Source organism: Salvelinus namaycush, chromosome 27 (assembly GCF_016432855.1).
Source record: "Salvelinus namaycush isolate Seneca chromosome 27, SaNama_1.0, whole genome shotgun sequence".
In the NCBI taxonomy this organism is placed as follows: Eukaryota; Metazoa; Chordata; class Actinopteri; order Salmoniformes; family Salmonidae; genus Salvelinus; species Salvelinus namaycush.
In genome coordinates, this window is record NC_052333.1 from 9,428,038 (window position 1) to 9,453,976 (window position 25,939).

The following is a 25,939-nucleotide window of genomic DNA, read 5'->3' on the forward strand; positions in this document are numbered from 1 at the left end:
TGTCTATGTTATTCTGTTTGACCAAGTGGTTTGTGTTGTCCCCTGTATTGTATCACGTTACTGTAGCAGGTCAGCCTTGTGTTGTGATCTACATTTCAGTTGTCACTGTGGAACTCTGTTCAAGTCCTGTCCATGTTCATCCTGTCCTTTTGTTAGCCTCTGATCCAGCCTCTGATCCAGGCTCTGATCCAGGCTCTGTCTGTCCTCTGTATGTATGGAGCATCTCAGTGTGACTGCTGATATACAGTACCAGTCAAAAGAAGGACATTTAGAAGGAAAGAAGTTCCACAAATTAACTTTTAACAAGGCACACATGTTAATTGAAATGCATTCCAGGTGACTACCTCATGAAGCTGGTTGAGAGAATGCCAAGCGCGTGCAAAGCTGTCATCAAGGCAAAGGGTGGCTATTTTGAAGAATCTCAGATATAAAATATATTTAGATTTGTTTAATACTTTTTTTGGTTACTACATGATTCCATATGTGTTATTTCATAGTTTTGATGTCTTCACTATTATTCTACAATGTAGAAAATAGTACAAATTAAGAAAAACCCTTGAATGAGTAGGTGTGTCCAAACCTTTGACTGCTACTGTAGGATCAGGTCTTATTTGTCCATGTGACCTTATTCGTTGTGATCTAAAAGTCTAAACTGATCAGAAATCAGCCCTCCTACTCTGAGATGCTTGATACACCCCCTGGATCTGATCTTATCATTAAAAAAAAGCTACAGTGACAGATCACACCCACCTGGGTAATGTGTTCTATTGTCTAACTCACACACACACACACACACACACACACACACACACACACACACACACACACACACACACACACACACACACACACACACACACACACACACACACCTGGGTAATGTGTTCTATTGTCTAACTCACACACACACACACACACACACACACACACACACACACACACACACCTGGGCAATGTGTTCTATTGTCTAACTCACACACACTCACACACATACACACCTGGGCAATGTGTTCTTTTGTCGAACTGTAACCTCTCTCCACTATGACTTGAGCTCCTTCTTCCGTGGTCATTGTGTTCTCCCCTGACACCAAAGTTTCTTAAATCTTTGCAGACGCTATCAGAAACTACAGAAGATTATGAAGCCATGGTAAGCCCTCCCTTTCCCTTCCCCTCCCCAGTCAGATACCCTGGCTGGCTTTGTACTCTTCCCTCTAATCTACCCGGGAACTGAGTCTGCATGATCAAAACTCAGGCCCTGGTGCTTCTATTAAACTAATGGGAAACAACATGGCTGCCGTCGCCATAGCTGGCTTTCATCTTCAAATCAAACTTGTTTATTTTGTTTATCTCTGGCTATGTTCCAAATGGCACCTTGTTCCCGATATACTGCACTACTTTTAGTGAATAGTGTGCCATTTGGAACGCATATTCTGTGTTCCATGTAACTGAAACATCTTTCTTCTCTTATTGTGGTTTTGGGCAATTTGAGGTTCAAAGGGAACTAAAGCTACAGTCTCTTGTTTCACGTGGGATGTTGTTTTTTAAGAGCACCATGACAACGATCCATAAAGAAACCCACAGTCCAAATTCAGAGATTCTTCTTCTTGGATTCTTGGTGCTCCTCCTAAACTTATAACAATGGTGTTCAGGGGTGTATTCACTAGTAACCAAACAGAAACTAAACGGGCTGAAACATGGAGGTACCTACCTGAACTTGTCCGATTTTAAAAACACTAGTTTTAATTGCAAAACGTTTTTTTTGGGGGGCTACGTTTTGCACTAATTAATACACCCCCGGGTGTTGGGAACTTTTAATGTTGGGTGGTGGTGGGTGGTGGTGGGTGGTCATTGATGTCTCACGGCCGTCCTTTACATGAATATTCTGGAGTTCACTGTCCTCAACGCCATACATACTCACCCTGTAGAGACATCATTCTGTTAGGCAACACTCTGAAGTCTTGTCAGCATGTCATTCTGGCATCTTTAACTTCTTTAGAGTGAACAGGTCTATAGTGTTCGAGAATTGTCATTTTAGTAGAATCATGTCATTATATTAACATGACAATTTCACACATCACGTAACTGCCCACTGTCATGTGAAAATGCTTACTCACCCCAGTCTAACTGTGGACTGGGTACTACTAATGATTTATTACTAATGGGTGTGTCTGAGATGTGGGCCATGATCTTGCCTGTTCTGTTATTAACCCAATTTGTTAATTAGTTTTCCCTCTGTTGCCAAGCCTGTGAGGCGCCTGGTCCTGCCAGTGTCTTATTAACCAAATATTTATGTTAGAATGGGTTTACATATTTCAGTAGATTTTTTTATGCCTAAGTAAAACACAATGTAATTGTATGTGTTGATTAAATGTGTTTGTACATATGACATGTTTAGTTTTCTTTAAATTTTGTAGATTACTTTCTAGTCATGCGTTGGAGACTATTGGCCAACTTTATTAAATTACGAAGCACTAATAAAATCGGACTGCAGGGAGCAGTATTTACAAATATTTCCCACATCATATCAAGAGGCGTAGGTCACTGAGTTATATTTCAGGTTTATGACATGACTGTAACACAGTTACATAATTCAGAAAATGTAAAAAAAAACTGCATTTATTTGACATAGTCTTCCTGTCATTTGTATATTTCTGTGCGATTTATGTAGGCGAATCATATTCCTGTGAACTTCTATCGGAGGGATTGAACATAATAGATTTGAAACACGTATTCAGATCATTGGATAATTATCTTCCAGGAAGTAGCCTCGCTCGGCCCTATGGTGATGTTGACTCGTCTCTACTAACTTCAATGTAATTGCATGAGAATGATTAATGAATGAGTGCTCTGTGGCTCTGCTGCCTTGTGCTTTCTGGCTCTTACTGGCTCTCTGGCACCTCCTGTTGTTCCTGAAGGACTGAGTCATCTGTCTGCCCCATCAGGGACCGCAGTCCCGCTCCTCACCTTTCTGTGCCTTCAGCATACCTGGCTGTGGCTTCTCTCTCCTCTCCCTGAGACCAAGACTTTTGGCTGCTTTGCGCCATGCCGCTGTACGTGTGTGTCGGTGACAGTGGCAGAGATGTTTCTATTGGCTGTTGTTGTTGTGTTCCAGTTTTGGCGACTTATTGTCGTTCACGCTGACAGCGTTCGTGGAGCTCATGGACCACGGCATCGTCTCCTGGGATACCTTCTCTGTTGCCTTCATCAAGAAGGTGCCCGTCTGCTCACAAACTGTTTATAACATTGTAAACTGGTTTAACAGTTTTTTTTAACATGTCCATGAAAACTGTCCATCTAATAGATGGTTTAGACATTGCGGCTACAAGGAGGATGTTGTATTGTGTTTGTAAACGTTCTATAAATATATAAGAGGTAGAGCTCCCATAACCTCTGCATAATAATACCAATGGTTTTATTCAGGATGTCTGTCTTGAATTCAGTTAAACCACCCCTCCTATCTGTCGCAGATTGCAGGTTACGTGAACAAGTCAGCCATGGACATGGCTGTGCTGCAGCGGTCTCTGGCCATCCTGGAGTCCATGGTGCTCAACAGTCAGGACCTCTACCAGAAGGTGGCGCAAGAGATCACAATCGGACAGCTTATACCCCATCTGCAGGGGTGAGCGAGAGCCGCACAGTCATCTATGTTATATACCACAGATATACGTTGTCCCTAACTGCAGATCTAGGATCAGATTACCGTAAAACACTAACCGAGAGCAAGATTTTACTAAATACATTTGTGGCCTTATCAAGTGTCTCAGAGTAGGAGTGCTGAACTAGTATCAGGTCCCCACATGTCCATATAACATTTTACCTTATGATTTAAAAGGCAAGACTGATCCTAGATCAGCACTCCTACTCTTAGACGCTTGATACAAACGGCCCTTGGTCCTAGATTTAACAGAAAGAGAAAGACCAGGGAAGTAAAGTAACCCATTTGAGAAACATGGCAGATAAATACAATGGATGTGTCCCAAGTGGCACCCTATTCCCTATATAGTGGACTACTTTTGACCAGGGCCTATGGAACACTGGTCAAAAGTAGTGCACTATGTAGGGAATAGGGTGCCATTTTGGGAAGCATCCAACAGTATCCCTGTACCTGTAGTGTGTGATTGGTTCTGAACAGCATGGTTCTGTGTTATCCATCTAATGACAGGACTGATCAGGACATTCAGACATACACCATCGCTGTGATTAACGCCTTGTTCCTCAAGGCCCCAGAAGACAAGAGACAGGTAGGTGACACACACTCAGATAGATAGAAATATCTATATCTATCTATCTCTATATCTATACGTACAGTATATCTATACATACATACATACATACATACATACATACATACATACATACATACATACATACATACATACAGTAGCAGTCAAACGTTTGGACACACCTAGTCATTCAGGGATTTTTCTTTTAGTTTGACTTTTTTCCACATTGTAGAATAATAGTGAAGATGGAGGTCCTCTGTATGTGGATGTCCTCTGCATGTGTGGATGACCTCTGCATGTGTGGTTTCCACCGTGAAGCATGGAGGAGGGTTAAGGTTAGAATTGGTGTTGGGGTTAGAATTAGGTTTAGGATTCCAGTTAGAAGTTAGGGTTAAGGTTAGGGAAAATAATATTTTGAATGGAACTGAATTGTGTGTCCCCACAAGGTTAGTTGTACAAGACTGTGGGTGTATGTACATTATAGTCTTATGTTTGTGTTTGCATGTTTTTGTTCATTCTAGTGTCACGTGTGGTGTGTCCCTGTCTGTTCGTATCCTTGTGTGCCTCTGTCGTCCTTGCCTTAAACGGTGCAGTAATACGTCTCCGTATGGGGCGATCACTGTCCCCCTATACTTCTCTCCTGAATATCGATGAGCATCATAACACTGCCTAGCCAAGCAGGACCCCTGCCCTCTCTATCTGGGTCCCAAATGGCACCCTATTCCCTATGTAGTACACTACTTTTGACCAAAGCCCTATGGGCCCTGGTAGAAAGTTGTGTGCTATGAAGGGACTAGGATCACACACTCTCTCATCTCTGATGACATCACCCACCGTTCTGCTCCGTGGGCTTGCCTATTACACACTGGGCTCTGAGCCAATCAGACAAAGCCTAGCTGTCATCAGAAATGGGTCCACCCAATAGAGTGGAACGGTGTTAAAGATGCCTGATACACACTCATCTCCCTTCCTTTGCAGCACATTAGGTGGAAGATAAAAAATGATCCATGCTCACTTTAATTTAACATTTTATCATTTAATATTTTTCCACAAAAAAGTGTTGACGTGTATTGAGCAATGGTGCGCCTTTGTTGCAGCTATAGACTACTGAAGGAAGTGGTAACTCTAACAACTAATGAATATGCATTTGTAAGTGATTCATACACTAATAAATACTATTTCATTTAGAAACATGTATCAGCATTGTAAGTCTTACAAGGTATTATCATTTATACGATTTCCAAACATTTACAATCATTTCTAAACATTTGTAAGCATTTATAAAGGGTTATTCATCAATACGATCATAAAGTGTTACTAAGGAAGTAGACGTTGAGGTGTATTGTTGCAGGTGTAAACCACTCCAGCAGTATACCTTTTTAGACTAAGTGTCAAACTCATTCCACGGAGGGCCGCTTGTGTCTGCGGGTTTTCGCTCCTCCTTTGTACTTGATTAAATAATGGTCTCTAATTAGTAAGGAACTCCCCTCACCTGGTTGTCTTAATTGAAAGGAAAAAACTAAATTGCAGCCACTCTGAATGGAATGAGTTTGACCCTGTTTTAGACTGTCTACTACATACATTACCTGTCTGTGTTGTAAGCTATAGAGGAAGGTCAGCATATGCTAGACTAGAGCATCATTTCACGAGCAGGGTGAGAGACTTAAACAGCAGTTGGCCACAAGTTAATGGGAACGGTTTGGCTTAGTGTTTTTAAGTGTCAAGTCTCTTAATTTTGCTGACAGTCTGCCTTGTTACAAGAGTTGCTGCCTGCACCACTAACTGAAATATACCTTCCTGCCTCTTTTCTGTCTTGAATCACCCTCTTCTTTTTTGCCTCTGACTCTTCTTTCCTCACTGCACTCGTAATGGTAGTTTGATGAGAGCAGTGTGAACATCCTTGATTGTCCTCTGACAGTAAGTGTACTTTGATTAGCGACCTTCTGTAGCCTCTCTAGCAGATTAAGTGTGTCATTAAAATGGCCCGGCCTTATATCAACCACCACCTGGCTGTGAAGTCTAGCTCATCCAGCGTAGACTCAGAGACACTTTATAGTCTCGAGAAGTTCATGGTGTCTCAGCGGAGAACATTGATATTTTGGGCACATAATCCACTTTTATTCTGATATAGAGCTTCCTGAAAGAACAATTTGTTTTCTGTGTAAGGGTATGTACATCATAATGTAACTGTGTGCTCACTTTCTCCCTCTCTCTCTCTCCCTCTCTCACATTCTCTCTTCCTTTCTGTCATTCTCTCTCTTTTTACTTATCCTGTTCTCTCTCCTTTCTCTCCCTTTCTTTCTTGCTCTTCTTTTCTCTTTTTCTCTTCCTTTCTCTCTCTTTCCCCCTTTTTTCCCCCCTCTCTGTCCGTTTCTCTGTCTGTCTCTGTCTGTGTAGGAGATGGCCCACATTCTAGCCCAGAAGCAGCTGCGTTCCATCATACTAAGTGTAAGTGTTTCCAGTAATCCCCTCCATCTGTACCTCTCCTCTGCATCACTTGTTTCTCACTCTGTCTCTCTCTCTTGTCTCTCTGTTGCTCCTTCTCGTTCTCTCCCTTTTCTTGCCCCCTCTCCCTTTTCTCGCCCCATCTCTCTCCCTCTTTCTCTCTTCACTCTCTATATCCCTGTTTATTTACTTTCCTCTTTCTTCTTCTCCCTCTCTCCTCTAGAACGTGATCCGGAGCCCTAAGCCAATCAATGATGAGATGGCCCACCAGCTGTACGTGCTGCAGGTTCTGACCTTCAACCTCTTAGAGGACCGCATGATGACCAAGATGGACCCTCAGGACCAGGTACAGTAGGCCTCTCAACTCGATGTCCCTCGAGAGCTGTTGGCCACATAGGCCTTATCAAATAGTATTTACCAGTGAAATATCAACAAATGAATACATTTTTTTGTTCCAAGCACCCTTTTATAGGTTTTCCCAAGAGTATAAGAGAGCACGTGCACTCTCTACCTGAGAATTATCAGTGAAATGTGGAAGTACTATGTAAGGATAGTTACCTTGGAATAATGCCTATGTCATGTAATGATTTGCCAATTTTGATGTATATCGAACATTAGGAACACCTTCCTCATATTGAGAACAGCCTCAATGCGTCGGGGTATGGACTCTACAAGGTGTTGAAGGGTTCCACAGGGATGCTGGCCCATGTTGACTGCAATACTTCCCACAGTTGTCTCAAGTTGACAGGATGTTCTTTGGGTGGTGGACCATTCTTAATACACATGGGAAATTGTTGAGTGTGAAAAACCCAGCAGCGTTGCAATTCTTGACACAAACCGGTGCGTCTGGCACCTACTACCATACCCTGTTCAAAGGCACTTAAGTATTTTGTCTTGCTCATTCACCCTCTGAATGGCACACATACACAATCCATGTCCCAATTGTCTCCAGGCTAAAAATCCTTCTTTAACCTGTCTCTTCCCCTTCCTCTACATTGATTTGAAGTGGATTTAACAAGTGACATCAATAAGGGATCATAGATTTCACCTGGTCAGTCTGTCATGGAAAGAGTTGTTAATGTTTTGTATACTCAGTGTATGTCTTAATGTTTTTGTCCTCTTCTATCTGCCTAGGCCCAAAGAGACATCATCTTTGAGCTGCGCAGGATTGCGTTTGACGTGGAGTGTGAGCCGAACAACAGTGGCAGCATCGAGAAGAGGAAGTCCATGTACACCCGGGACTACAAGAAACTAGGTTTCATTGTAAGTTATACACACACGCACGCACACACACAACCGCGACTGGGCTTCAAGAAACTAGGGTTCATCTTGTCATGTCATTCTCAACGGTCGTAACCTTCTTGGATCTGCAGAAACCCCAGCCTTGCTCATTATTCAGTGCTACACAACTTGGTTTAATCATTTATTTACTAGTTTAACTAAATAATAACACAGAATACGCACACACACTTACATGAGACAAAGGTCCCTAGTGGACTGACAAAATATGGTGGCTTATACACAACGAATGAAGAGGGGCAGGGAGGAGAGAGAGATACATTCTAGGACTGTCCTCACATTAATCATATACCTTGCACATGAACAGTCACCCGTTTGGAATAAGAAATCATGAATGTATTTACGTGTCGATTGCCGCTCACCGTTTCTCTGTCGGAGCTAGCCCTCCTGAAGAATGTTGGTTTGGCCTTTCAGTGGCACGTTTGTAAGGCTCTTGGTGTCCAAAAGGGGGTATCCCCCCCCTTTTCGATCTTCTTACATCTCTTCACTCTTGATGATGCTCATAGGATGATGGTTAAGCAGCCGTGTCGACGGTTTCCCTCTGGGATGAGACTAGGAGCATACAGTGATTTGAGACTCGTAGCAGGATGGGCTGGTTTGCAGTGTAGTATGTTCGCTTTTCTCGATATCTGGCAGATACCAGTGATTTGTCTAGGAAGTGAGCTTCTAGCCTATACCTCGTGTTGATTATTCAGGATTCTGACCACTTTACATGCAAAGCAGCAACCAGGCAATGTTCTGGTCTGATATGGTCATTCTTAGCCAGTCCTTTTAAGCACTCTGGTCGAAAACGGCGGTTCCATCACACTGACACACTCTTCTGACCTCACTCGGGGCGTGGCTAGTTACTGTGCAAAGTATTCTCAAAAACAAGTATCTTATTAGAAAACTAAAATCAAATTTCTATCTTCACAAATATTGAATGAAAGCTTGACAGATACAGGGATTATCCTTTCCAAGTTACACTATTTGGTCCATACAGTTTTTAATAACAAACAATATGACGTTTTCTACATCTACCCACTGACCATTCCCCACGTTCTTCTGTTAAAAATATTGTTCCAATATTAACTTTTTGGACGTTTAGAGTTTTGGGCGGGCAAAAGTCTCTAGACAAAGGCATTCATTTGGTTGATACTAAAGGGTAGAGAGAGAGTTCTCTCCTTCTTAAATTAACGACCGGGTGTGCAGGTGTCAAAACCCCCACAGTTCACTCCTCCACCCCTTTGCGGGTGGGAGAGGGTCTGGGTATTGTTAGCCATTGCCAAGCTTATCTGACCCATTGTGATCCTCACAGGACAGTCATGACACTCTGCATCCCCAAACTTCAGCTGTTGGACTAACTAGATTAGTTTTGGTCTCGGTACAGCAGACCCATAGGCAAGACATGTTCCTCAGTAGTGGAGCTCTTTCCCTACACTAGTAGAAAGAGGACTTGGGACACTGTCAGATAAGGGGATGACATGGCAGCTGAATCCAGCCCTGTGTGTCTGACGTGATAACACAACTATGCAGAAACTCACATTCCTCAGGAACACGCAAACCTTCTGGCTCTAAAGCTTCACAGGACCACAGCCACGTCAAACAGTACACACACACACACACCAGAAGACTACAGCTATGCCCCCGGGGACTGTTGTTAATTGGTTTAGAAGATGACATGATGCACTCTGTGCTCCATCTGTGTCTGAGAGGAGGGAGGAGGTACTGTGGACTCCATATTGTAGAGTGCTTGATGTCTATATATGCGAGAGAGAATTAGGCCGATACCAGCTAATTAGAAAATAGACGTAAAATAGACGTTAAATTCTACAACCACCTAAAAGGAAGTGATTCCCAAACCTTCCATCACCTACAGAGCGATGAACCTGGATAAGAGTCCCCTAAGCAAGCTGGTCCTGGGGATCTGCTCACAAACACAAACAGACCCCACAGAGCCCCAGGACAGCAACACAATTAGAGCCAACCAAATCACGAGAAAACAAAAAGATAATTACTTGACACAGTGGCATAATACCTGAGGGGGAGGGAAGGTTTCTCTCCCCCCTCTCTCTTTCTTCTATCTCTCTACCTCCCCTCTCTCTGGGTGTGTAGTTTCTGAGCTGTAGCATATTGCTGTCGTATCCATGGTGAGGGGGAACTAAGCCCTTCATTTCCTCTCTAAGTCCCTGAGCCGTTAGGGGCTCTGCGGCTCGCTAAGACCCCAGTGTGCTGCCCTAAGATAAGGCCTGACTTCATTTCCTCCAGTGGTTCGGAAAACCCCCGAAAAGATCTCTCCTTATTTTACATGCTTGTACACACACACTTGCGCACATGCAAGCACGAACACATGAAAGCATGCGCGCGCGCGCACACACAAACGTGGGCACGTTTTCACACACAGTTTTAAGGGGATTGTCTGGTAACGTTGATCTAGTGCTGTATTTAGAGTGCAGTAGTCTGAGAGAGTGTATTAGTCCCCTAGGTAGATCTGGCCTGTGGATCTTCAAGAGAAAGTGGGTTTAGTTGGACTTTTGCTTCAAATGTGATGAAGGTTATGTAAAAGGGTGTGGTTCTTCCATTCTGTCTGTGAAGCTGATGGCGGTCAGGAACAATTACATAGCTGGATCTCTGCGACCCCCTCCATGTCTCTCTCTGTCTCTCTCTTCTTTCTTTCCCCTCTCATTCTATCTCCTCTCCTTCATTCTCAGACATGGTACAGTGCTAATGGAGATAGTTTACCAATCAACCTTGTCTTATTTAGTGTTCTGACTCATTCTTGTTTTGTTCAAACATGTTTGTCTGACTTACCTCCTTGCTCTCACTCTCTTGATCTCTCGCTCTCTCTTGTGCTCTCTCTCGTGCTCTCGCTCTTTCTCTCTCTGCCTCCCTGTCGCTCTCGCTCTCGCTCTCTCGCTCTCTCTCTCATCAGAACCATGTGAACCCTGCTATGGACTTCACTCAGATTCCTCCTGGGATGCTGGCTCTGGATAACATGCTGTACTTCGCCAGACACCACCAGGATGCCTACATCAGGGTTAGTAGCTCTCACACACACACGCACGCACGCACGCACGCACGCACGCACGCACGCACGCACGCACGCACGCACGCACGCACGCACGCACACACACACACACACACACACACACAGAAAAGAATCCTGCCCAATTGTTTTTGTCCGTTTCCTAGTTCCAGTGACAAAGAAAATACATTTATACTTAATCAAATCAAGTTTATGTATTAATCCTGAATTAATTTAACTCAGCCTAAACTGTGGGCAGGTGGCATTGGTTTGGTTAGTGGGCATCCCATGCCTATGAGTGATTATTTGTGTGTGTGCCTGCCTGCGTGCGTCCTTGTAGAAGGGCAGTGAATGGCCTGTGAAAATAAATGGGGAATTAAAAGGGTGGCGATGGTGGCGTAGTGTCCATCTAATATTAAACCTAACGCACACACGCCACACATGCATACACAGGCCAGCCCGTCCCTCTCCTTTGCCCGCTGCTGTAACAAAACAACCACCAATTTCCCAAATTAAACTGTCACCACGACGATGATAAGGATGCTAATGGTTTCCGGTGTAGGCTTGTCGCTGCGGCAACGTTATAATTGGAGTGAGTTTTTTTACATGGGGAATTGATTTATGAATTAACCACGCCATGTGCAAGTGGACCGTTTAAGGTTCAACAAGGTTAAAATGTATAAGAGAGGCTTTCGCAATGGTAATGTTTACTTAGAAGGAAAGACATCTTTTAATCAAATCAATGTCACATTGAGATTGGAATGTCTTTGAGATTTGACATTGGAGGTAGATAACATGCAGTATAATGACTGATACTGTAATAACCTACAATAGCTGCTGTCCTTAGTCTGACCTCTGGATGGGGCTGAAGTGGAGCGGGTCAAGAGCTTAAAGTTTCTCTGTGTCGACATCACTAAATATCTACCATTGTCCAAACACACCAGCACAGTCATGAAGAGGGCACAACAATGCCTCTTCCACCTCAGGAGGCTGAAAAGATTTGGCATGGGCCCTCAAATCCTCAAAGTTTGGCAGCTGCACCACTGAGAGCATCTTGACTGGCTGCATCACCGCCTGGTATGGCAACTGCTTGGCATCTGACCGTAAGGCGCTACAGAGGGTAGTGTGTACGGCCCTGTAAATAGTCCGTTTTACGAGGTTATGTTTGGCAGCATGAGTGACGGATGCTTTGTTGCGAAATAGGAAGCCAATTCTAGATTTAATTTTGGATTGGAGATGCTTAATGTGAGTCTGGAAGGAGAGTTTACAGTCTAACCAGACACCTAGGTATTTGTAGTTGTCCACATATTCTAAGTCAGAACCGTCCAGAGTAGTGATGCTGGACGGGCGGGCAGGTGTGGGCAGCGATCAGTTGAAGAGCATGCATTTAGTTTTACTTGCATTTAAGAGCAGTTGGAGGCCGCGGAAGGAGAGTTGTATGGCATTGAAGCTCATCTGGAGGTTAGTTAACACAGTTTCCAAAGAAGGGCCAGAAGTATACAGAATGGTGTCGTCTGCGTAGAGGAGGATCAGAGAATCACCAGCAGCAAGAGTGACATCATTGATGTATACAGAGAAAAGAGTCAGCCCGAGGATTGAACCCTGTGGCACACCCATAGAGACTGCCAGAGGTCTGGACAACAGGCCCTACAATTTGACACACTGAACTCTGTCTGAGAAGTAGTTGGTGAACCAGGCGAGGCAGTCATTTGAGAAACCAAAGCTGTTGAGTCTGCCGATAAGAATGTGGTGATTGACAGAGTCGAAAGCCTTGGCCAGGTCGATGAATATGGCTGCACAGTACTGTCTCTTATTGATGGCGGTTATGAGCAGCTCTCATGACCAGCTCTGAAACCAGATTGCATAGCGGAGAAAGTACGGTGGGATTCGAAATGGTCGGTGATCTGTTTGTTAACTTGACTTTCGAAGACCTTAGAAAGGCAGGGTAGGATATATATATACAGTGAGAGAAAAAAGTATTTGATCCCCTGCTGACTTTGTACATTTGCCCACCGACAAAGAAATTATCAGTCTATAATTTTAATGGTAGGTTTATTTGAACAGTGAGACAGAATAACAACAAAAAAATCCAGAAAAACGCATTTCAAAAATTTTATAAATTGATTTGCATTTTACTGAGGGAAATAAGTATTTGACCCCTCTGCAAAACATGTACATAGTACATAGTAGTACATAGTACTTGGTTGCAAAACCCTTGTTGGCAATCACAGAGGTCAGACGTTTCTTGTAGTTGGCCACCAGGTTTGCACACATCTCAGGAGGGATTTTGTCCCACTCCTCTTTGCAGATCTTCTCCAAGTCATTAAGGTTTCGAGGCTGACGTTTGGCAACTCGAACCTTCAGCTCCCTCCACAGATTTTCTATGGGATTAAGGTCTGGAGACTGGCTAGGCCACTCCAGGACCTTAATGTGCTTCTTCTTGAGCCATTCCTTTGTTGCCTTGGCCGTGTGTGTTGGGTCATTGTCATGCTGGAATACCCATCCCCGACCCATTTTCAATGCCCTGGCTGAGGGAAGGAGGTTCTCACCCAAGATTTGACGGTACATGGCCCCGTCCATCGTCCCTTTGATGCGGTGAAGTTGTCCTGTCCCCTTAGCAGAAAAACACCCCCAAAGCATAATGTTTCCACCTCCATGTTTGACGGTGGGGATGGTGTTCTTGGGGGTCATAGGCAGCATTCCTCCTCCTCCAAACATGGCGAGTTGAGTTGATGCCAAAGAGCTCCATTTTGGTCTCATCTGACCACAACACTTTCACCCAGTTGTCCTCTGAATCATTCAGATGCTCATTGGCAAACTTCAGATGGGCATGTATATGTGCTTTCTTGAGCAGGGGGACCTTGCGGGCGCTGCAGGATTTCAGTCCTTCACGGCGTAGTGTGTTACCAATTGTTTTCTTGGTGACTATGGTCCCAGCTGCCTTGAGATCATTGACAAGTTCCTCCTGTGTAGTTCTGAGCTGATTCCTCACCGTTCTCATGATCATTGCAACTCCACGAGGTGAGATCTTGCATGGAGCCCCAGACCGAGGGAGATTGACAGTTCTTTTGTGTTTCTTCTATTTGCGAATAATCGCACCAACTGTTGTTACCTTCTCACCAAGCTGCTTGGCGATGGTCTTGTAGCCCATTCCAGCCTTGTGTAGGTCTACAATCTTGTCCCTGACATCCTTGGAGAGCTCTTTGGTCTTGGCCATGGTGGAGAGTTTGGAATCTGATTGATTGATTGCTTCTGTGGACAGGTGTCTTTTATACAGGTAACAAACTGAGATTAGGAGCACTCCCTTTAAGAGTGTGCTCCTAATCCCAGCTCGTTACCTGTATAAAAGACACCTGGGAGCCAGAAATCTTTCTGATTTGAGAGGGGGTCAAATATGTATTTCCCTCATTAAAATGCAAATCAATTAATAACATTTTTGACATGCGTTTTTCTGGATTTTTTTGTTGTTATTCTGTCTCTCACTGTTCAAATAAACCTACCATTAAAATTATAGACTGATAATTTCTTTGTCAGTGGGCAAACGTACAAAATCAGCAGGGGATCAAATACTTTTTTCCCTCACTCTAGGTCTGTAGCAGTTTGGGCCTAGAGTGTCTCCCCCTTTGAAGAGGGGGATGATCGCAGCAGCTTTCCAATCTTTGGGGATGTCAGACTATACGAGAGGTTGAACAGGCTAGTAAGGGTCCAGGTTGTCTAGCCCGGCTGATTTGTAGGGGTCCAGATTTTGCAGCTCTTTCAGAACATCAGATATCTGGATTTGGGTGAAGGAGAAATGGGGGAGGCTTGGGCAAGTTGCTGTGGGGGGTGCAGGGCTGTTGACCGGGGTAGGGGTAGCCAGGTGGAAAGCATGGCCAGCCGTAAAAAAATGCTTATTGAAATTCTCAATTTTCCTGGATTTATCGATGGTGACAGTGTTTCCTAGCCTCAGTGCAGTGGGCAACTGGGAGGAGGTACTCTTATTCTCCATGGACTTCACAGTGTCCCAGAACATTTTGGAGTTTGTGCTACAGGATGCAAATTTCTGTTAGGAAAGCAAACTGCCTGTGTATATTGGTTCATAACTTCCCTGTAAAGTTGCATATCGCAGGGGCTATTCTATGCTAATGCAGTATGCCACAGGATGTTTTTGTGCTGGTCAAGGGCAGTCAGGTCTGGAGTGAAGCAAGGGCTATATCTGTTCCTGGTTCTAAATTTTTTGAATGGGGCATGCTTATTTAAGATGGTGAGGAAATCACTTTTAAAGAATAACCAGGCATCCTCTACTGACGGAATGAGGTCAATATCCTTCCAGGTCGTTTAGAAACACTCGCTGAAGTGTTTTAGGGAGTGTTTGACAGTGATGAGGGGTGGTTGTTTGACCGCAGACCCATTATGGACGCAGGCAATGAGGCAGTGATCGCTGAGATCCTGATTGAAGACAGCAGAGGTGTATTTGGAGGGCAGGTTGGTTAGGATGATCTCTATGAGGGTGCCCGTGTTTACGGATTTGGGGTTGTACCTGGTAGGTTCATTGATCATTTGTGTGAGATTGAGGGCATCAAGCTTAGATTGTAGGATGGCCGGGGTGTTAAGCATGTCCCAGTTTAGGTCACCTAACAGCACAAGCTCTGAAGATAGATGGGGGGCAATCAATTCACATATGGTGCCCAGGGCACAGCTGGGAGCAGAAGGTGGTCTATAGCAAGCGGCAACGGTGAGAGACTTGTTTCTGGAAAGGTAGAATTTTACAAGTAGAAGCTCAAATTGTTTGGGCACAGACCTGGATATTAAGACAGAACTCTGCAGGCTGTCTCTGCAGTAGATTGCAACTCTGCCCCCTTTGGCAGTTCTATCTTGTCGGAAAATGTTATAGTTAGGGATGGAAATTTCAGGGTTTTTGGTGGTTTTCCTAAGCCAGGATTCAGACACGGCTAGGACATCCAGGTTGGCAGAGTGTGCTAAAGCAGTGAATAAAACAAACTTAGGGAGGAGGCTTCTAATGTTAACATGCATGAAACCAAAGCTTTTACGGTTACAGAAGTCAACAAATGAGAGCGCCTGGGGAATGGGAGTGGAGCTAGGCACTGCAGGGCCTGGATTAACCTCTACATTACCAGAGGAACAGAGGAGGAGTAGGATAAGGGTACGGCTAAAGGCTATAAGAACTGGTTGTCTAGTACGTTCGGAACAGAGAGTAAAAGGAGCAGGTTTCTGGGCACGGTAGAATAGATTCAAGGCATAATGTACAGACAAAGGTATGGTAGCATGTGAATACAGTGGATGTAAACCTGTGCATTGAGTGACGATGAGAGACATATTGTCTCTTGAAACATAATTTAAACCAGGTGAGGTCACCGCATGTGTGGGAGGTGGAACTAAAGGGTTAGCTAAAGCGTATTGAGCATGGCTAGAGGCTCTACAGTGAAATAAGGCAATAAGCAGGGCTCCGTGTGGTAAAATGGTCCAGGCCAATTGGCAGGATAGGTATAGTGGCCAAAGAATTTTTCCGATGGGCCTCTTCAGCTAACAGTCCGATATGCTCTAGACAGCTAGCGGGTCGCGGCTAGCAGGATAGCAGATGGGCTTTCAGGGGACGTCGCGATGGAGGAGCCAGTTGAAAAAACCCCTCGGAAAGATTACGTCAGTAGTCCAGTCGTGATGGGTCGGTAGGGTTCCGTGTCGGTAGTAAAAGGGGTCCAGGTCAATTGGCAAAATAGGTATTGTAGCCCAAGGAGTGGCTGATGGACCTCTTCGGCTAGCCGGGAGATGGGCCTATAAAAGGCTAGCTCCAAGCTAATTGGTTCTTGCTTCGGGACAGAGACGTTAGCCAGGAGTGGCCACTCGGATAGCAGCTAGCTAGCTGCGATGATCCAGGTGAAAAGGTTCAGAGCTTGCGGTAGGAATCTGGAGATATGGAGTAAAATAAATCTGATTTGCTCTGGTTTGAGTCGCGCTGTGCAGACTGGCAAGAGTTGTCCGGGCTAAAGGTTAGCTGATGACCGCTAGCAGTGGCTAGCCCACTACTAGCTTGCAGCTAGTTAGCTAGCTAGCTTCTGTTGGGGGTTCCGGTTCAAAAGTAAAGAAAATAGCAGATCCATACCACATTGGGTGAGGCGGATTGCAGGAGAGTATGTTGAAGTTGAGGTTAAGAAAAATATATTTTTTAATATATGCGAAGAAAAAAGATATATACACGGGACACGACAAGACGAAGACAAAGATGTCTGATTGCTACACCATCTTGGAACCAAAAAATATATACCATGGCCAAAATATACTCCTATACCAGGAGGTGTCAGAGGAAAGCCCTAAAAATGGCCAAAGTATCCAGCCACCCAAATCATAGACTGTTCCGATGCTACCACACGGCCAGTGGTACTAGAGCGGCAAGTCTGGGACCAAAATAATCCTGAACAGTTTGTACCACCAAGCCAGAAGACTGCTGAACAGTTAATCAAATGGCTACCCGGACTATTTGCATTGACCCCTTTTGTATTTATTTATTTTTCTTTACACCGGCTCTATGCGTACTCACTGGACTCTACCCACACACTCACACATACTACACTGACACACCGACACACACACACACACACACTCTTTCACACTCATCGCTGCTCCTACTCTATTTATTAACTATCCTGATTGCCTAGTCTCTTTTACTCCTACCCACATGTACATATTATCTCAATCACCTCAACTATCTCGTACCCCAGCACATTGACTCGGTACCTGTACTCCTTGTATATAGCCTCGTTATTTTTGTGTTGCTATTTTTTATTTTTTGCAAATTGTTCTTACTTTTTAACTCTGCATTGTTGGGAAAGGGCTGGTAAGCATTTCACTGTTAGTCTACACATCTTGTATTTCGGTGCATGTGACAAATAAAATTGGATTTGATTTTGATTGAATTAAGATGGTACCATGGAGATAGGATAATCCAGTTAGCTGTGTCCCAATTCCTTGTCCTGTTGGTGATCTTCTGCTGCCTCTGGTTTCTCTATCCCGCTCTGACTCTCCATGAGATTTATCTGTCAACTATGACCTCAGTGTGTGGTTTCACTGAATTAATAGGTCAAGGGTCACATGGTTCCAGTTCATTAAAGGCCCTTGTTGAGATCTGTCTGTCTCTGTGTGCATGTCTGTATGTCTTTATGTTTGTCTATGTCTGTCTGTCTGTGCCTGGGTAGCTGTTAAACACTTGACAAAAGTATTTGCAAAAACGTTGGTGGCTCGATAGACTGAGTGACTTTCTGTCCTTGTTCCAGATTGTTCTGGAGAACAGCAGTCGTGAGGACAAGCACGAGTGTCCGTTCGGCCGCAGCAGCATCGAGCTGACCAAGATGCTGTGTGAAATCCTCAAAGTGGGAGAGCTCCGTAAGTCTTTATTGGTATTAACTACCCTCCCCTCAACACCTGCCTGGTGTCATATCATTGCCTCGCTATTAGATCATAGTGTGCTTATAGGGTCATATTCACTGGCAACCAAACGGACCGAAACGTGGAGGGACTACCTGAAATTGTCCAATAATAAACGTTTGTTTTCTGTTGCTACGATGAAAACGTTATCTGTGCACTGATGAAAGTATTTGAACGAGTTGATGCACAGAATATGTTTTTTGTCTTGGTTAGTCACATTCTATGGTCCTCTGAATACAAACACTCAAAACAACCAAAAAAACACCAAGGAAACAAACACAAAAGTACTACAGTACCTGGAGTGTTTCTCTGTGGCCACATTTTTCCTCATGATCTCCAAATCTGATTGGCATATGCTTGATAAATGTAGCTCCAACAGTCACATGTTCTCTGAACTACTGCAGATTGTGTGACTCAGCTCTCTCCATTGACTTTTAACCCTATTGATTGTTATTGGAGGATTGGGTTGGAATTGGCACTTTGATATACAAGGGTTAAAAGCATCTTCTTTGCCTGTTTTCACATTAAGCCCAGCCATATTCATTCAGACAGAGAGAGGGATGGAAATACCCTCCAGAGCATTTTACCGTCTCAGTCAGACTAGAAGAGTAAACTCTGTCTCCTGCAGTGAAGATAAAAGGACCCATTATACTTTGTAATTGTGCTGGAGTTCATCAATTCTTGATGAAGTGAGTAGACTTCAAGTGAGCCCTATTCCCCCTCCTAATACACTGAATCCGTCTGGGACTCGCACTCCCGCAGGGGAAAAAGAGCTGGGTCACGTTCCAGTCACGAAAAAAGAAAAAAGACTCCCTACACAAGACTCCCTACACTTCTACACCCCTTATCCACTCCTTAGGCCTCCTCTTCAACCTTACATGATGTACTATCTGCTAACTTCATTTTAGTGGGATGGAAAGGTTGTAAATGTAGCCTACCTAAAAAAATAAACCTCAATTTTAGAAGTGATACTGTGTTAAGAAAAAGAGACCACCTCTTGGTAAGGATCTGTGAAGCATTGAACTGATTGACAGTTAGGGTTTGGAAAGACTTGTACTCTGAGTGTGCAATGTCATCCAAAACCTCTGGAATTGAAATTCAAACCTTAAAGCATATATCCTATCTCTGATTTACTTTGGGATTCAGCTGTGGACTCTCCATATTAAAATCACATGTCAGTTTTGACCTAGACGCTCATGCATGGTTCTGGTTAGTTTGTGGTAACGCTGCACTCTAACTTTAATGGCCTTTATACTCATTAATGTTGATGGCCATGGAAGGGGTCATGCAGACGCAGTAGACTATGCAGCAGTGTAGCAGGGTTGGGGTCAATTTCAAGTCAGTCATTTCAAGAAGTCAATGGCAGTGTTCAATTGATTCATTGATTTTCAATCATATGAGTTGAAAACTGCCATTTATCTTCAATGAGGAGTTTTTTAAATAAATCCATACATTGAATTCAGTTAGCTTTCTGATTTGATGAAGCTCAAATGAGATTGAGCCCAAAGCCTGGTGTGAGGTGTTAACAGGGGCTGAAACAGCTCAGAGGGGGGAGGAGGGCCCTGTGTGTTAGGTGACACCAGAGCCCCTAGGGGTGACCCCCCGCCCCTCTCCATCTGTCTGGAGGTACGCTCCACTGGTCTGTGTCTGACAGGCTTGTCTGCCCCCCTCTTATCACAGTCTGGAACACGCACAACTTTTCTTTCTCCTATTATTGTGCCTACTGCCTACTTGGCATGTGTCCCAAGCAAAAAATATTTGATGTCAATGGCAAACACCTGGTGTTATAATTGTTGAATAAATTACATTTATAATTTTGCCCTAAAAGTTTTTGTTCATGTTGGTCACATTTTTGTTTGTGTTCAGACATGCTATATGTGTGTAAAAACCTCACAGTTGTGGATGTCTTATCCTCTCTTCCTCAAGCGTACTGTACACTACAGTACCGTATGTATAATGGCTTCACTAAGCGGATGGATGGTATATGGGGCTGGCAGGTAGTTATCCTAGATCAAATCACATTTTATTGGTCACATATTTAACAGATGTTATTGTGGGTGTAACGAAATGCTAAAGAAAAGATCCTGAATAACTAATGGCATGGAATTAGTGGAACCCACCAGAACCCCCCCCAGTCTATGTCAAGGCCTGGGACACGACATATTCCAGACAGAGAGAGACACTGAGGGTAAGGGGGGGAAGGGGTACGGGATGACAGTGACACTAAATTGTCTTTCATAGCCAGGCATATACAATGAGTGTACAAAACATTAAGAACACCTTCCTAATATTGAGTTGCACCCCCTTTTGCCCTCAGAACATCCTCAATTCATCGGGGTATGGACTCTACAAGGTGTTGAAATCGTTCCACAGGGATGCTGGCCCATGTTGACTCAAATGCTTCCCACAATTGTGTCATGTTGGCTGGATGTCCATTGGGTGGTGGACCACTCTTGATAAACACAGGAAATTGTTGAGTGTGAAAGACCCAGCAGCGTTGCAGTTCTTGACACAAACCTGTGCACCTGACACCTACTATCATACCCCGTTCAAAGGCACTTAAATATTTTGTCTTGCCCATTCACCCTCAGAAATGGCACACACACACACAATCCATGTCTCAATTGTCTCTAGGCTTAAAAAATCGTTCTTTAACCTGTCTCCTATCCTTCATCTACGCTGAATTAAAGTGTATTTAACAAGTGACGTCATAATAAGGGATCATAGCTTTCACCTGGATTCACCTGGTCAGTCTATGTCATGGAAAGAGCAGGTGTTTATAATGTTTTGTGCCCTCAGTGTTCGGCAAAGCATTTTATTAGTGACAAGATGACAACATAGAATTTGGCATCACGTCTTTATTCAGTCTCAATGCAAATCAACAGACAGAAGCGTAGCATTTAAAGAGTCATTATGACACTTGGGAGTTGCACTCAGTATAATTCAACAGAGCATCCAAGCATATGGAAGTTAGGAGGGAAATGGAAAAATTGAGGTTTAATGTTCACAAATGGAGGTTATTATAGGAAAGGAGTTAGGACAGGATGGGTAGAGGTAGTTAGATGAAGTCATTCTGAGCCGGGCTCTAGCTGCAGCCTAGGACGCCTCTAAATGATTTACTGTAAAAGTGTAAGGGCAGAGACAGACGCAACCCTCCACTGACACCAAACAGTGTTAAATTAAGTCCGAATGGGAAGCAGTGGCAAAATTCTTCTTTAAATAGTAATGGTCTGCCTTTTAAAAAAGAGAAAATTCAAATGAAACACCCTGGTGTTAGCGTGGAGGAGAAAGTAACATTCAAAGCCATAGCTCTTTCTCTTCACGATAAGAAATTAATCTCTGCGCCAACCGTGACAAAAAAAAATTCTCGGATCATTTACTTTCATTTGCTGCCGTGAAATGCCAATAAACCTCTGGTGGGTTTTGGTCTTCTTAGTTCCCCATCTACCCAGGCTAATCACATAACAGGATTCTGGCAGTGCTTGGGCTACTTTAGGCCTTTTTAGTTTTCGCCTATAATTCTCCATCCCCTCTGTCCCTCGACTATCCCATCCCACTCTTTAATAGAGCAACATCTCCGTCCCAAATAGCACCCTATCCCCTATATAGTGAACCTCTTTTGACGATAGGGGAAAAGGGTCCCATTTGGGAGACACCCCTTGGCTTATACCTTGAGGTCACTGCCCTTTTAAATAGGGTGCTGTGGCTTAATATGCCCCACTCAGACAACACCACCACAACAACAACAACCGCCGCAGAGCAGATTGCTGGGTCAGAGCTCGTATGAAGGACGCAGGGCATTCTGGAACATTCTCAAGTCAACAGATCAGTTTGAAAGAACCTTTTCTGTTTTCCTTCGTGGGAAATTTGGTGGATGGCAGACAGCAACGACAACGTGCATTGCGCTTGAATTTTTCCATTCGACCCGAGGTTCAATTACTGCCACAGTCACCACCTTAAATAAATATTGTTTTGACACTTCTCTGGTTTGTATTTATATATTTTGTATGCAGATGTGGGGTGAGCGGGTTGGGAGTGGAGGGGTATGCGTGGGGCTTGTTTGGGCGAGCTTGCTGGGCTGGCTCCCTGTGTGTGTGTGCGTGTGTCACCTTGCTGCTTGGCTCTGTGTGCATTATTCATGTTCCCTTCCAGGTGTCCAGGAGTCCCCTCTCATCATCTCCAGCACCCCACCGCAGATCTTAAAAGATTTATTGTCAGCAGCCCAGCATGTTTCCCCAGAACAGGTCTTAATGGAATCCACGTCTGGTGGGCGGTCGGGCGGGCGACGTCTCTCTCTCTATTTCTCTTTCTTCCTCTATTTAAAAGGCCCATGTAATATTTATGAAGTTATTTAGATTGGCTGCTGGTTGTGGCGGTGAAAAGTGTCCTGGTTATTGATTCATGGCATTTCCTCTCCTTCAGACACAGGACAGATTGTATTTGTGGGTTCAGAGAGGAGAGGACAGGAGAGACAGGACAGGGCAGGTCTCAGACTTACCATGGCCTTCTCCATACCTATCTCCTGGATGCTGGTATCATTCTGTAGAGCGAAGCGTAGAACTTTACTTTTTAAGGTAGTTTACGATTGAGCCAACATGCACAATGTCTACCGTGAATCCTCTCTGAAGTAAATCCTAAGCTTTAGCTCATCGGGTTAACACAGTCTTGTGACCACAAACCAGTATGAATCATGTGATGTCAGTTTTGTCTGTTTGGAATTGAGTGATGTCATCAGCTGTTACCTGTGAGGTTGTTGTCCAGTCACTGTTGTTCCCTCCGAGGCTCTCTGCTGTGTGCTTGTGAACTCAGCAGGGTCTCAAACTGATTAGCAGTAACACATCCTTAAATAAATAAAGGTTAAATAAACACACACACACAGTTACACACACAGTCCCACAGTCACACACAGTCTCACCTACCTGATTGTAGGTGTCCTGTGATGTGTTTGGACTGGTTAGTGAAATGCCACAGGGGATACTCCAGTCATCTCCTTAGTGAAGCAGCACTGTCAGCCAGAGGTACGGACACACACACAAACAGTGAGAGATGGAGTGAATGTCTTCTTGGTCTGCCTCCAAGTGAGAAATTGGCATTGAAGAGGGAAGGAGCTTGTTGCTTTTAGAAGCTTGTTCTACTCTCCCTAATGATTAGCCAAATAAAATCCTATTTGTTCAATAAATGATCAGAGACCAAAGTATTTGAGTTCATAGACTGCTGCTGTGTGGATGAAAGCATACACAAATTTTAGACAATACATTACATTTCCTCTTACTGAGTTCACTTAGTGCTTTATAGCTTACTTTTATCACTGGTGGGATCACTTCCAGTACACAGAAAAGCAGTTACTACTATTGACTAAAGAGTGAAACCCTGGCCAATGGAGATTCAGGCCTGGTTAGAATGAATTCTGCCACTGAGAAGGTCATCAATAGGTTTGATGCTAGAACTTCAGAGAATCTGAACATTAGCTTAAAGGAACGATCCTATTTGAAGTGACTAGTTAAATCCTGTGGTTTTAGCCAGTAAATCCTCTTACGGATGTTGTAACGGGTGAAGAGGATGAGACTAAAGGGGTAGAAGGAGTAAAAGGGTGGATAATGTACATTTTCTAAAGAGGTTTATCTTCCCACTTTGTCCCTATCTCTTCCTTCATCCGCTCTGATCTAAAGTGACTTGACAGGTGAAAGCAGTACGGTCTAATCCCATCCACTCCTATCACCAGAGTTTTTCCTGGCTGTTATTTTCCAAGGAACAACTCTGGGGTCGTAGTTATAGCCCACAACTATAGCGCCTGGGTATTCCTGGTAAGGTCACACGGTGAGGACAACTCCTGGAGATTGATAATGAAGGAAAGAACACCACTTTACACTTTTGAGAAGGATCCCATCTACAATGAGCGTAGTACCTCTTCCCTGTGCTGAAAACAAGCAGCTATTTGAAAAGACAGCGAGCACATACACAAGCATGGGTTGTTTCCTACCGACTGCTAATGCAGTAAAATATTAAGTAAAAAATACTGTGTGCTCATTCGTCAGCTCTGACAAAATGCCTGATGTAGATTAGATGCATTGTAATGTTGAGATTGCTCCAACGTCTTTTTTTTCCTTCAGAGCAGGAAATAGACTAGTTTTGGTGTGTGTGTGTGTGTGTGTGTGTGTGTGTGTGTGTGTGTGTGTGTGTGTGTGTGTGTGTGTGTGTGTGTGTGTGTGTGTGTGTGTGTGTGTGTGTGTGTGTGTGTGTGTGTGTGAAAGAGTGAAAGAGTGAAAGAGAGACAAGAAGAATCCGAGTTTGTTTGTTCTGTCCGGGACAGCTGTTGGTATTACACTGTAAGAGATGTGTGTTTATTTGCATACGTTACATTTCTCAATTCCTCTGTATTTGACGATGGCTGTCGCATAATGAATAGATGTGAAGAACGATTTGAAATAATAATTTACCGAAATAAGACTGATTTTGATTTGTCTGCTTCTTATTTCTGTGTTGGACAGGGCTGTGTGGTTTAGATGTGTGTATTTCTTTGTTCAGGAATCATTTTGTCTGTATTCGGGCACGGCTGTCAGATGTGGAACAATAGATGTTGGTTTTTCTCATGAGAATGATCTGATTTCTCTGCCTGTTTTTCTCATGAGATTGATCTGATTTCTCTGCCTGTTTTTCTCATGAGAAGGATCTGATTTCTCTGCCTGTTTTTCTCATGAGAATGATCTGATTTCTCTGCCTGTTTTTTTTCTCATGAGAATGATCTGATTTCTTGTTAACAAACTATAGTTTTGGCAAGTCGGTAAGGACATCTACTTTGTGCATGACACAAGTACATTTTCCAACAATTGTTTACAGACAGATTATTTCACTTATAAATCACTATCACAATTCCAGTGGATCAGAAGTTTACATACACTAATTTGACTGTGCCTTTAAACAGCTTGGAAAATTCAAAAAAATGATGTCTTGGCTTTAGAAGCTTCTGATAGGCTAATTGACATAATTTGAGTCAATTGGAGGTGTACCTTTTTATTTATTTTATTTTACCTTTATTTAACTAGGCAAGTCAGTTAAGAACAAATTCTTATTTTCAATGACGTTTCTAGGAACAGTTAGTTAACTGCCTTGTTCAGGGGCAGAGCGACAGATTTTTACCATGTCAGCTCGGGGATTCAATCTTGCAACCTTTTGGTTACAAGTCCAACGCTCTAAACACTAGGCTACCTGCTGCCCCCAAGGCCTACCTTCAAATCCAGTGCCTCTTTGCTTGACATCATGGGAAAATCAAAAGAAATCAGCCAAGACCTCAGATTTTTTTTTATTGTAGACCTCCACAAGTCTGGTTCATCCTTAGGAGCAATTTCCAAACGCCTGAAGGTACCATGTTCATCTGTACAAACAATAGTACGCAAGTATAAACACCATGGAACCACGCAGCCGTCATACGCGTTCTGTCTCCTAGAGATGAAAGTACTTTGGTGCAAAAAGTGCAAATCAATCCCAGAACAACAGCAAAGGACCTTGTGAAGATGCTGGAGGAAACAGGTACAAAAGTATCTATATCCAC

At 43.7% G+C, this 25,939-nt stretch overlaps 1 protein-coding gene across 1 annotated transcript in view; it reads left to right on the forward strand.

Moving 5' to 3' along the window:
- The window catches only part of LOC120022534 (engulfment and cell motility protein 1-like), a 158,459-nt gene that overhangs the window by 48,640 nt on the left and 83,880 nt on the right, over positions 1-25,939 (forward strand). The window contains exons 7-15 of the mRNA XM_038966482.1: positions 1,112-1,147; positions 3,113-3,212; positions 3,468-3,619; positions 4,163-4,241; positions 6,621-6,671; positions 6,892-7,014; positions 7,803-7,931; positions 10,879-10,983; positions 18,240-18,348. Coding sequence (XP_038822410.1) covers positions 1,112-1,147; positions 3,113-3,212; positions 3,468-3,619; positions 4,163-4,241; positions 6,621-6,671; positions 6,892-7,014; positions 7,803-7,931; positions 10,879-10,983; positions 18,240-18,348 — 884 coding nt within the window. The remainder of the gene's footprint in view (positions 1-1,111; positions 1,148-3,112; positions 3,213-3,467; positions 3,620-4,162; positions 4,242-6,620; positions 6,672-6,891; positions 7,015-7,802; positions 7,932-10,878; positions 10,984-18,239; positions 18,349-25,939) is intronic.